The sequence below is a fragment of the Perca fluviatilis genome, chromosome 11 (assembly GCF_010015445.1).
Source record: "Perca fluviatilis chromosome 11, GENO_Pfluv_1.0, whole genome shotgun sequence".
In the NCBI taxonomy this organism is placed as follows: domain Eukaryota; kingdom Metazoa; phylum Chordata; class Actinopteri; order Perciformes; family Percidae; genus Perca; species Perca fluviatilis.
This window is the reverse complement of record NC_053122.1, coordinates 31,776,307-31,789,180: the sequence shown is the minus strand read 5'-3', so window position 1 is coordinate 31,789,180 and position 12,874 is coordinate 31,776,307. Positions and strand designations below refer to the sequence as shown.

At 39.6% G+C, this 12,874-nt stretch overlaps 1 protein-coding gene across 10 annotated transcripts in view; it reads left to right on the top strand.

The window, feature by feature from the left end:
* The window catches only part of LOC120568044 (supervillin-like), an 85,052-nt gene that overhangs the window by 10,158 nt on the left and 62,020 nt on the right, over window positions 1–12,874 (top strand). For 7 of the 10 annotated variants that reach the window (XM_039815230.1, XM_039815234.1, XM_039815231.1 and 4 more), the window contains exons 1-4: window positions 2,994–3,319; window positions 8,605–8,665; window positions 10,070–10,161; window positions 10,270–10,327. In XM_039815230.1, coding sequence (XP_039671164.1) covers window positions 3,259–3,319; window positions 8,605–8,665; window positions 10,070–10,161; window positions 10,270–10,327 — 272 coding nt within the window. In that variant the 5' untranslated portion in view covers window positions 2,994–3,258. Of the gene's footprint in view, window positions 1–2,993; window positions 3,320–8,604; window positions 8,666–10,069; window positions 10,162–10,269; window positions 10,328–12,874 lie in introns of those variants that run through there. The other 3 variants (XM_039815238.1, XM_039815237.1, XM_039815236.1) reach the window with 2 other exon arrangements.

Genomic DNA, 12,874 nt, shown 5'->3' with positions numbered 1-12,874 from the left:
TCTCTTACCACAGATTCCAGTTAATCTTAAAATGTGTGTAATTAAAATGTGTTGAGTTATTTAAACAAACGATTGGGGAAATAAACGCCGCTTGTCCGCGAGTCTCAGAGTGAAAAAAAAATATAAAAAAAAAAAAAAAAAAAATTATTGTTTAAAAACATGGGAGGTGTTGGAAAGGGGGGGGAAAGAAAAAAAAAAAAAAAAAAAAAAAAAAAAAAAAAAAAAAAAAAAAAACAAAAGAAAAAAGGGAAAAAGCACGGACCCAAATTCAAACTGTAAATATACTCGAATTACGCCAAAAATGAAGCTAACTATCCGTGACTTGTAGCTACACATAGTTAGGATTGAAGGGACAGTTGCAGCTAACGAAACACCTAGTCTTCACAAATATTCATTAACTTGAAATCGGACACCATTGTTAGCTTTAAAAGACATTTAGTTAGATGTTGTATAAGTGGCGTGACGAAATTCATACTGTAAATATACTCGAATTACGCCAAAAATGAAGCTAACTATCCGTGATTTGTAGCTAGCTACACATAGCTAGGATTGAAGGGACAGTCGCAGCTAACGAAACACCTAGTCTTCACAAATATTCATTAACTTGAAATTGGATACCGTTGTTAGCTTTATAAGACATTTAGTTAGATGTTGTATAAGTGACGTGACGAAATTCAAACTGTAAATATACTCGAATTACGCCGAAAATGAAGCTAACTATCCGTGATTTGTAGCTAGCTACACATAGCTAGGATTGAAGGGACAGTCGCAGCTAACGAAACACCTAGTCTTCACAAATATTCATTAACTTGAAATTGGATACCGTTGTTAGCTTTATAAGACATTTAGTTAGATGTTGTATAAGTGGCGTGACGATATTCAAACTGTAAATATACTCGAATTACGCCGAAAATGAAGCTAACTATCTGTGATTTGTAGCTAGCTACACATAGCTAGGATTGAAGGGACAGTCGCAGCTAACGAAACACCTAGTCTTCACAAATATTCATTAACTTGAAATCGGACACCGTTGTTAGCTTTATAAGACATTTAGGTAGATGTTGTATAAGTGGCGTGACATGTGTGTAACATGTGGTAAGAGATTGCTGGTGTAACAAGTTCGCTGACCGCGCTCTCACTCTCACACAACGGGCCATTTAGCTAGCAGGAAGATGGGAGTTGCAGGCCCTGGAGCTTTGTCAGGGCAGCGGCGTTTGGTAGTCCATGCTGTGGGCTGCCAGCCGTGACAGAGCTCCAAGTACCTCATAGAAGGCCGGGTCTGTGAAGGAAGGCAGGCCCGGGTGGCAAGGCAGCACCGGCGGCTGAACTCCGACACACAGTCTTACCAAATTTGCAATTAGCCATACATTTTCGTAAAACGGCCCATATTTGAGCTTTATATAGTTGATTTCTCGCTTAAAAAAGTCTCAGAAGTGAATTTAACGAAATAGCCCGACAAACATTGTATAACTTTGCAGTGTCTGAAATATGAAACCTGCTGTCGAGTCTCCCATGTATTTCTATGTAGTTTGCTCAAACCAATCAGCGCGTAGCTCATTCGGAATATTCATGAGCATACCATATTTGGAAGAAAAGCTCTTGTTCCAAAAAGAGCCATATTCACAGGGTAGTTAAGGGCCTAATAACATAGCATTCGGGCAATTTTCAGCCCAACCAATGTTACATACCTCATTAGGAGACCTTAAGGAACAGTGTAAAATACCCTATATAATCATTCTATCACCCCTTTAAAGAAATGCCAATAAACCAGAGCACAGTTTTTTCCCATCCCGGAATGCTATGTGCACTAGCCAGACCTTCAAGACTGGCAATGCAAGAGTGATGTTGTGAGGATTGGTGACTGTTTGGGTATTGGACACTTACTGTAACCACGTCTGACTCTTATACTCGCCTCACACTACCTGATGTGATGAATTAGACAAGTGTGTTTGGTCGTCTATTAGATGAGATCTTTGTGTCCGTACTTCTAAGTTCAGGCCAATTTGTGAGACAGAGTAAAAGCTTGTGTGATTTAGACATTATACATGAATGTGTATGTGTGTGCTGTAGAGAGTGAGAAGGTAGAGGAAGACAGGAACTGAAATAAACAACAACCCTAAGATTTTTTAACAACATCCAAAATCCTAACTAGTGGTGTTGTGTTTAAAGAGGAAAGATTGGAACACTGCAGGAAATTATGAATCATGTTCTACTGCATTGCATGTGACAGCTTAATAAAGCCTCTCTACTGGCTGAACTGGAATCAAGACAAGGCTGTCAGTAAAGCTTTACACCCATAATGATTCATATTCCCAGTGGAACACTGCATTTTATTATCTGGTGGACTCCAACTGCATTTAAACAGAATAAACCTTCTGACAACTTGATAATGATATTAATATTAATGCAAGCTCTGGGTTGCTCGATTATACAAAAATCACAATTCTTTTGGTAGGCAGTGAAATCACGATTATGATTGATATTATGATCTTGACTCTTTGTTATTTATTGAACTTAAAAAAAACTTTTCCTGTTTTTTCATTAAAAACACAAGACAAAATAAACATTTACTTGCTAAATATAATGTGCAGAATAATTGATTTCTTTTTTACATAAATGGAAATTGGCATTGAAATTTGATTAATTGCCCAGCCCTAGCTGTGTCTTTAGTTTTTGGAGGTTTGATGGCACCTGACCATCATGGCTGAAGCCTGTCTGATGTGTGCGTGTGTTAAGGATACCATCTGACTTCCAGTAGCCCTGGACCCCATACCACCCCCTGCGGTCATGCTGGCACCCTTCTCCAATCCTGTTCCAGAGTTTTTATCATCAAGGCTAATTTCTGCCTGTAATCTGATTAGGGCTCTGAGCTGCTTTAGCACCCTGCTGCGCTGTCTCTCTCTCTCTCTCAGCTCCCTTGCGTGCACGCGCACACACACACACACACACACACACACACACACACATACACACACACACACCGACATGAACCCTGACACACACATCCTGCATCACAGCCAGTCTGTGTAGCCTGTAGCTTGCTGTGTAACCGGGGCAGTCACTCTGCTGTGGCTGTGTGCTTGTCTGTATGTGTGTGTGTGTGTGTGTGTGTGTGTAGCCGTGTCACCATCTTTATCCCTGCCTGTCTGCTCGCCAGTAGCAGCTCTCGCCTTCACCGCTGCCACTCCGGCTGTCCACCACCGCTGTGACCGGAGGAGAGTCTAGCAACAGAGCATCCTTCTGTTCTTCTCCCTAAACATGTTTCGAAACCCATGGATCTCTAGTTACCATGTGAACCATGAGCAGCCGTGTGGCCAAGGTAAGGCCTTTGAAAGGGGACTGCTTGGACTGGCTATAGGAGGACTCTTTCCTCGCCACTGTCGCACTGGTCACACTGCTTGCTCTTGAGGGAATTACTGCAATTGTTGGGGCTTTGTAAATTATAGTGTGGTCTCGACCTACTCTATCTGTAAAGTGTCTCGAGATAACTCGTGTTATGATTTGATACTATAAATAAAATTGAATTGAATTGAATTGACTTGCTTAACCCACTTGAAAACCCTCAGCTCTATAGACTGCTTGGGGGTATGGCTGCACGATATGAGGAAAACATCTAATTACGTTTATTTTTGACTGATACTGCGATTGCTATATGATTTACGATATTGGAGGGAATGATAATTATTGCATCATTATTCTCATTTTCATTGAAAACTTTTTTTAAATGATTATAGTGTGATTTTTGCGAGGATCTGTACCAAACAAAGATTTTTTCTTTAGTCAGTAGAATAGGATTTGTAAGATGGGACATCTCTGCAGCACCACAATACTTAGGCTATTTTAGAATGGTTTAACACATATTTTGCCTTTAACAAATATTGCGCACCCCTGCGATTTGGATATTGCACTTTTCCATATTGCTTTTTCGATAAAATTGTGATTAATTGTGCAGCCCTACTTGGGGACTTTGCTAATGCAATTTAGCTCCTCGCTGAGATAAATGACAGTTTGGTGGCTGTCAGTGATACAGTAGGCAGGGGGACTCTGGGCTTGGCAGGACAGGCGTCGACAAGACTATGTGAATTTTCCTGGTTGACTCCTTGATTTTGCTTCTGTTTGCTCGATTGGATCAGATTAAATAAGGATTCATGACATGTGTAAAAGTTGCTCATCCTTACTCATGCATTTGCGGATTTAGGGATATTATGAATAGTACATATGGTTTAAAAGTGTATATCTATTACTATGGGTATGGATGTTAGCATCAGGCTGCTTTGAATGAATTGAGTGTGTGGCTGAGCAATGAGAGATTATTTTGACTCCACTTGGTACACAATTGGAGCTGTGTATTCAACAGGTGTGTGCTGTTATGCTTTTTCCTGTTTCCCCCTCTTTCATCTTCTAGCTTGTCAATGCACCATTGCCTGCTGAGGTGGACGAGGGTTGTTCATGTGCCACCAGCATCCCTTTCCAAACAGACTGTGTGCAAGTGAAGGCTCAGTTCGCTAAGGAAGTCTATTTTGCACCTCTGAACATTTATAGAAAATCCCTCTCCTCACTTTTGGACCGTCAGCAGTCTAAGCTGCTCTCTGGCACTGTCAACCTTGAGTCTTGTGCTGCTCATTTTGATGACAACCTGCAGACGTTTCCAAGGAAAGCTGCACTGATTTCTGTACAAGGGGCTTTCCACACAGATAAACAGACAAATACATATACACAAGGTTCCCACAGGCTTCGGAAATCTTGAATCATTGTAGATTTGAGACAAAATAATCTTTTTAAGACCTCTTTTTTTAAGATTTCTCGGCCTTGCTTATTTCCAATTCTGTGTCATCCCTTACATCATGTCACTTTTGAGTTCTTGAATTTCACCGGGTCACTACACAAAACACTGGGAAGCCCTTGTACTGTACTTGATGTCTAAAGTGAGCTTTAGGATTCTTCTTCCACCACCACACCTTTCACTCTTCGTACTTTCTATCCTGCTAAATGTTCCCTGCTGTATTGCCACACAGTCTTTGGAGGCCGAAATAGGACGGAGGTGTTCTGGAGGCGTCTGGAGCAGTAACATGATCTGTCTCCTATACTGGGATACAACTTTACAACAGGCTGCTGTTGCTGTTGCTGTTGCTGTTGCTGTGACGTGAGAGTGAGAGGGTCAACTCTGCTGGGAACTGGTTGTGAACTTTCTGAGTAACCTTTTTTGACAAGTGACTCATACTGAGGCAGTAAATGTCTTGTCAAAACCCAAACGACACATTGTTGGTGTAAAAAATTTGACTTCTCTAAATTATCGTTTTAGTTGCATAGAAACCATTTATTGTCTCTTCATCAGCATTGTCTTTTAATAGTCAAAATAATCATTTGCTAGAGGAGTCTAATTACAGTACATTTGCCAACGGAATACTGTGGTTGTAGTGCATCAATGATCCCTATGTGTGTAACTAATTACAAAAACAAACATCCACTAAAAATTATTTATATAGTTTTTATTATGTAAAAACTATACTTTTGAAAAGAGTTTTTGAAGCCTGCTCCAAGTATGGCGTCTTATCATTTAAAGGAGACATATTATGCTAATTTTGTATTTTGGGTTTGTACTAGAACATGTGTACATGCTTTACTGTTCAAAAAACACTTTATTTGTCTGAATATACCTGTATTCCCCCTGTCTGAAACGCTCTGTTTAAGCACCTGTCTCCTTGAGCCCCCCTCCTGAAAAGCCCAGTCTGCTCTGATTGGCTTGCGAGAAAAATATAGCTCACCCTTGCAAAGGTAATTCTCAAGCCATGGGTGGAGATACTCAGTGCGGTATATTCTAGTGAACCTGCATGTGACGAAGACGAGCCAAATCTAAACAGCTTGTTTAGTCCCATGTTTTCTCATCTAGGCAGCCCACAAAATACTGCCTGGGTTGTTCTTATTTCACAGTTTGTGGCTTGGTAAGCAATCCAAAAACACAAATCTATGTGCACAAACACTGAAGATCATCATGTTTTGTGAATGAGCTGAAGTTTGTTCCACCCTTGTTTGTGGACACCATGCAGTATCATAAGAGTATACATTTTTGCATGTGTAGCCTGAAAACCAACAGTAGGTGTCTGACCAGGGGGCCCGTTTCAGGAAGGAGGTTTAACAAACTCTGAGTCTAACCTCTGATGTCTGAGTTGATTTACCCTGAGATGGGAAACTCTGAGTTTTCGGTTGCAGAACAGCTGATTCGAGTTGGTTCAATCAACTCGGAGTAGGTTCACTCAGAGTTAAGCGCGTTCACCACCACAATAAAAAGGCAGCATGAATGGAGCCATGATACTACGATTCACCATGGTAACAACCACAAACAAACTGGTCGGTGGAAATACTCATGCGCACATACATAAGTTTGAACATATATTTTGTTTAAAAAAGCAACACGGCTGCTGCTGCAAAATAGCGAGAATTGGTGTGGGAGAAAATTGCTGCTCGAGTCAATGCGTAAGCTCTAATATAGTGTATTCATTTCATATTTAATCACAGTTAACCTATAATATTACTGGTGAAAACTGGAATGTAGTACACCTATAATTTCATTTAGGTGCAATCCCGTGGGCAAAAAAAGTAAACTACTACTAATCCCATTCTGAAGTTGCAGCACCGTCATTACAAGAATTATGATTTACAATCTTTTGAATTTCTCTTACTGGTTTGTGTCCAGGGGACACTACAAAAATGTTTAAATAACATTTCAAAGCGAGTCACACTCTTCTGACAGCGCTTTGCTACAGTGGCTCCGCATCAACAATGTGCCTTTTGCAAAAAAACGTAATGCGACACAAAGAATCTGCTGGGATGTAGAGCATGTCCACGGTGGGCGACGTTAGTTATATGAGGATGGATTAGGTTATGGAGGTTACATAACTGATAGACTGGGAAGAAAAACGATACAGCTCAAATATGGAAATGAAAATCTATCTCCCGACGTATGTTTAACTCCCTGCGAAGTAATACAGCTTCTTCATCAATGGGATTGTCAACAAAAGGACATAAAAGAGCGCTGTGTCAGAGGAAGACTGAGAGACACTCAACGTTTATTGAAGAAAACCTGCTCCCGACCAGGTTAGGTTCACAGGCTCAGTTACCATAGTAACTGACTCTAAGGTTAAGTTACCTCTCTTTCTGAAACGGAAAACCCAGAGTTTCCTCATCTCGGGGTTAACAAACTCAGAGTTTTCACTAAACCTGCTTTCTGAAACGGACCCCTGAGGCCTGTACTACGAAGCAAGATCAACATGCCCTGGATTTCTTTCTAGCGGCGATGATTTCTTTCAGTTTCCCCAAACGCGGTCCCGCATAAGCTGTGTCACGACGGTGGTTAACAACTACTTCAATCAACACAGGGTTTCCCAATCCAGCGACACGCACGTTCACATAAATATGAATAACACAGACACGGTTTTACAGGCAAAACGCAATACAGTTGCTGCTTCCTAAAACAGGAAGGAAAGCTCGCAAAAAAAAGCTGACACTGTTATGCGTAAATCACAACGTTTAAAAAGCTGACACGTTATGCGTAAATCACAACGCTTAGCAATATTACTTCCCCATCAGTCAGGCACAAGATCTGACCATAATTACGCTTGTGCTTTTCATAAACTGTCGTTGCTTTAGCCTATTATTTCAGTTGCAACCCTGGCAGTGGTAAGCGATCGTGAGAGCAAATAAAATTATTATTTATGAGCACACCTCTCTCTCTCCGAGCACCGAGCTCTACCGGATCTTCTAAGAACAGTGACGCCGTTATCAATCGAGTATTGATTGGTCAGTAGGCGGTGCTTTTACACCGGTTGATCTCTAATCTCCAACATAACCTGCTCCCGAGCAGGTTAGGTGTTCAGCATAAGTTACCACAGTGATTTAACCCGGTAACAAGTGATCCACCATTGTGATACACAAAACCCTGGGTTGAACCTGAAGTTACCTCGTTAACGCCAAATCTTGCTTCGTAGTACAGGCCTCTGGTGTTGGGATCAAAAACAACACTGCAGTAGACAAACACAATAGGCTGCGTAAGTGAAGACATGTTTCCTAAGATGCTGAAAGGACAATGAAATAAAATTCAGGCGGTCTAGTTTGGGTAATATATCCACGAGTTTAAAGTCTTATCTGACGCTAAAACACTGCACAGCGGTTTATGATACTATTAGACAGGAACTGGAAAGATATCACTGCAACAATCATTTTATCTTCCATCTTGACAATTTGTGAAGGTAAACAGTAGAATTACACTGCTCACATTACAAAATCGTCAAAGTATTTTTTTGCTGGACAATCCTACATTATCTGCCGGAGCCCTCTACGTCAGGACCCTTGCTGTGTTAACACATACTGTAGGTCTCAATGAAATTAATTAGGGAGTTTCTTTGTTACGCCTGTCCAAACTCTTCTTTTCTACCCATGTGAATGCATAGCTGTTAATGATAGAAATCTAAAGTTCAATTTAACCAGGATAACATGTTCCAATGCTCCCAATGTTAGCACAGAGTTACTGAATATTGAATTGAAAGGTGGAGTGTAGATTTATTATTATTATTTTTTTTGTATAATAGGTCTTGTTTTTCTTTTTAGAATTTGGATCTAAAGCTCGCAAGCTTTGCAGCTCAGCCTCATTGCCAACAGAAGCCTTAAGGTGAGTTTTATTTGTTTGCAATAACCACACAGACACGGGTAAAATAGTAGCGGAGCTACAGGAATCACATGTTCTGTTTTCTAAGAGCATTTACATTGGTCTCATTTTTTGCTTTGTCATCAAGACAGGGATATGTAAGGATATAGGTTTTACCACAGTGGAGCGCTTAAGCTTATCATGTGCAGTAAGCATTAAAAGCTGGAGATGCCTGGAACAGCTTATCCTAAGACACTTTTTTGTTCACATAGCATTAGAGCCATAATACCTCCTTCAGGGGCACTTTGCACCAAGCCCCCTTTTGCATTAGTTTACAGTGTTCCCTCTGGTTCTTCAGCCATCTGGCAGAAATATACACAAGGACTTTTTATTACATTTATACATAAACTCTGATTGACAAGCAGTTTGATCTGATCTGCATTTTTTAAAAACAGTAAAAATGGATGCAAACTGAATTGATTGAGTCTACTCTAGTCTAGAAATGAGAATTACACACTATAAGACTCTGTTTTTTCAATGAATGAAATAGTTTGTGAAGCTTTTGGAGAGAAAACAAAGGTGAGTTTATTGGTCCTGGCTTATGTGACCTGTTGATTGTGACATGTAAAGACATTAAGAGAAGACCTTGATTGTCTGTTTCCACTTGGAGGAGAGTCAGGACTTGATGACCCAGTTCTTAAGCTGGATCCTGTTGGAAGTGACTCCAGCTGAGTTTCAGCTTTACCTACCATCACTTCCTTAGGACAAGGCGTTTGAGGCAGAGTTGTGTGGACAGCTGAAATATGAAACTAGACACAATTTTAGAGAGAGCAGGGGTCTTCAATGTTTTACCTGAAAGAGAACTGAAGTAGGGACCCCCTACTGAATATATTGTATACAACTGAGTTCCATACTAAACTGGGTCAGATGGATATAAATGAATGGATATTAATATGTTATTTATACATCATGTTTGAATGTTAAACATACATGTGGAAAAGTGACTCCTTAAGTTTAACTACCATAGTGGCCACCTTAACTATAGTACACTTATTTTCAATGTGTAAATACAATGTTTTGTTTTCTCACAAATAGGCCAATTTATCTTTGCTATTAATATGTTGGATTCCTATTAATGTATATTTTCAGACATGTTTTTAACATTATTTGGCGGCCCCCCTGCACTAAGTCAGAGGACCCCCTGTTGAAGATCTCTGTTGTAGAGTAATATAGTTTTGCTACCTTCAGCATCACTACCTTACACCTCTTTTATTACTGAGTAAATTAATATGAAGCAGCTGCTCATCCTCCTACAACATCCATGTATTTTTTGGGAAGGAAATATTTCATTAAATATTTATTTTGCTTGCTAGGAATTGAGAATATAATACCTAGATAGCAGGTTTGTGACTCTGTCTTCTCATTCAGTTTTCAGAGTGACTTCTCCCTGGGTGACAATACCACCTTGGTCAAGAGTGTTTCAGATACAGATGCCAAACTTCTGTCTGTCCTTCCTAAGGGTGTGCATTGGTTCTAACCACACAACAATAACTCTGAATAAATCAGTAGTTTGTTAATGTTTGATATTTTTATGATACTATATGTATATTTTCTGTTCTTATATTCAGTTTCAGAGTTGAAGAAATACTTTGAGGGACCTGTCACAAAGGATTCAGGAATGAACAGGTATCTTCAGGGCTCGCTACACTTTATTTTCACATAAGCAAACCTACATATTTTCATCAGGGATAGATCGATTATCGGGCCGTTTTTTTGGCAGTTTGCAGATTATCTGTATCAGCATTTTATTTCCCTGATAACTGATAAAGTTAATTAATTAAAATGTGTTCTACTTCGGATACAGCTCTGTGTCTGTCTGACTTAATTCCCCGCCCATAACATATCTGACTATCTTTCACTGTGGATTATGCTGAAAGTTTATAATTTATTAAATAATTGCTCAAAGCATTAAACAATGTTTTGTGTTGGAGTTTGTAACATTCCAAATTTTTAATTTTGACTTAAAGCTTAGTGTGTAACTTTTTTATACTAACATCCGTTACATTCAAGCCATTGCCAAATGGGTTGCTGCTAAGCTAATTAAGACTATCAGCTCTACACAACTCTCTCTGTATTTCTCAGTATGGTTATGTTCAGAATATTGTGTCGTGACTTTCCCACGCTGAAGCTCGAGTGAAGATAATTACCTCTGTTGAAGAGTGCATCGTGTTTTTTTTAATCCTCCATGTCCTCCTTTGGCTACAAGCAACTGTGTGGAGGAGTATAGAGGGAATATTTATTCATAATTCAAATTGAAAGTCCAAAGAGAAAACGAAGCAAGATCAAATTAAAAATAGTATTATTTTAATTAAAAATAATATTATTTTAATTAAAAACAGTATTATTTTACTACGCTACTAGGAAAAATCATGCCATAATTAAATATGAAATGTAACCGCTTAAATGGAAATACTTAAATTAAAATCTCAAATAGAAAAAAAGAAATTATTTTATTTTAGCTTTTCCCCTTTATAATTTTCAATTTTCAATTTGACATTTTATCTTTTGAATTTTATGTTTTACATTTGACATTGACATTTTAAGATTCACCTTTTAGATTTCGATTTAACATTAAAGGGGTGATAGAATGATTATATAGGGTATTTCACACTGTTCCTTATGGTCTCCTAATGGGGTATGTAACATTGGTTGGGCTGAAAATGGCCTGGTTGATATTTTATGGGCCCTTATGCATCCCTGTGTTTTGGCCCTATTTGTAACAAGAGCTTTTCTTCCAAATATGGTATGGTCATGAATATTTAGATGAGCTGCGCAGTGATTGGTTGAGCGACTTGCCATACGCAGACATTAGAGACGCGCGCTGATTGGTTGAGCGAATCCCCAATACACATACATTAGAGAAGCGACAGAATCTCATATTCCAGACACTGCAATGTTTCATTACCAAATTCACTTCTGAGACTTTTTTAAGCGAGAAATCAACTATATAAAGCTCAAATATGGGCCGTTTACAAAAATTTTGGCTAATTGCAAATTTGGTAGAGGCGTGTCAGACTTTAGGAGCTCCACACAGTCTGACGAAAGCGACAGCCTGCTGGGCTCCATACCCAGGGCAAAGTCACCCTTTGTGGATACTGCATACGGGGCGCTCCGGCGGCCACCGGCGCATAACTATATCTATAAATAATACATTTACGGTTTTGAATGTCCCAATGTCTTATAAAGCTAACCGTTGGTGTCCGATTTGATTTTAAGGCATTTTTGAACGCGAGGAGTCTTTGTAGGACAAGCAGCTGCTTGCTATATGTCCCATTCATTACAATGGGGAAATACCGCAGCTAGCTAGCTACACTCTCGCCATAACTAAATTATATTTACTGTTTGAATTTCGTCACGCCACTTATACAACACATTCCCCAATGTCTTATAAAGCTAACCGTTGTGTCCGATTTGATTTTAAGGCATTTTTATGAACGCGAGGCGTCTTTGTAGGACAAGCAGCTGCTTGCTATATGTCCCATTCATTACAATGGGGAAATACCGCAGCTAGCTAGCTACACTTTCGCCATAACTAAATTATATTTACGGTTTGAATTTCGTCACGCCACTTATACAACATCATTCCCCAATGTCTTATAAAGCTAACCGTTGTGTCCGATTTGATTTTAAGGCATTTTTATGAACGCGAGGCGTCTTTGTAGGACGAACAGCTGCTTGCTATATGTCCCATTCATTACAATGGGGCGGCGATGTAGCAACCCAGGCAGCACCAACACCGGCACTAAACTCCGACACACAGTCGGAGAAAATTTGCAATTAGCCATCCTTTTTCGTAAAGCGGCCCATATTCGAGCTTTATATGGTTGATTTCTCGCATAAAAAAGTTTCAGAAGTAAATTTTGTAATGGAATAGCAGAGATCTGCGTGACCTAGCTAGATTCAGAAGACTACCTGATCTCAGGTCAGTTGTGTAGCCTATGTAAATGTTGGGGCGTGACTGTTCTCTTAAGGTTCCGGATTTTGAGATGCTTGCGCAAGCAACTCAGCTTTTTTGGGATTCGCCCGTTTTCAGAGGCAGTTTCAAAATATGAGATTTTCATAGTAAAGGGGTGTCAGTGGGATTTTGAGCTTCTATGTATGTCCTATTTACCCACCAAACTGTCGTTATTCAACTATGACAGGGTAAAATCGGTTTTGCATTCTATCACCCCT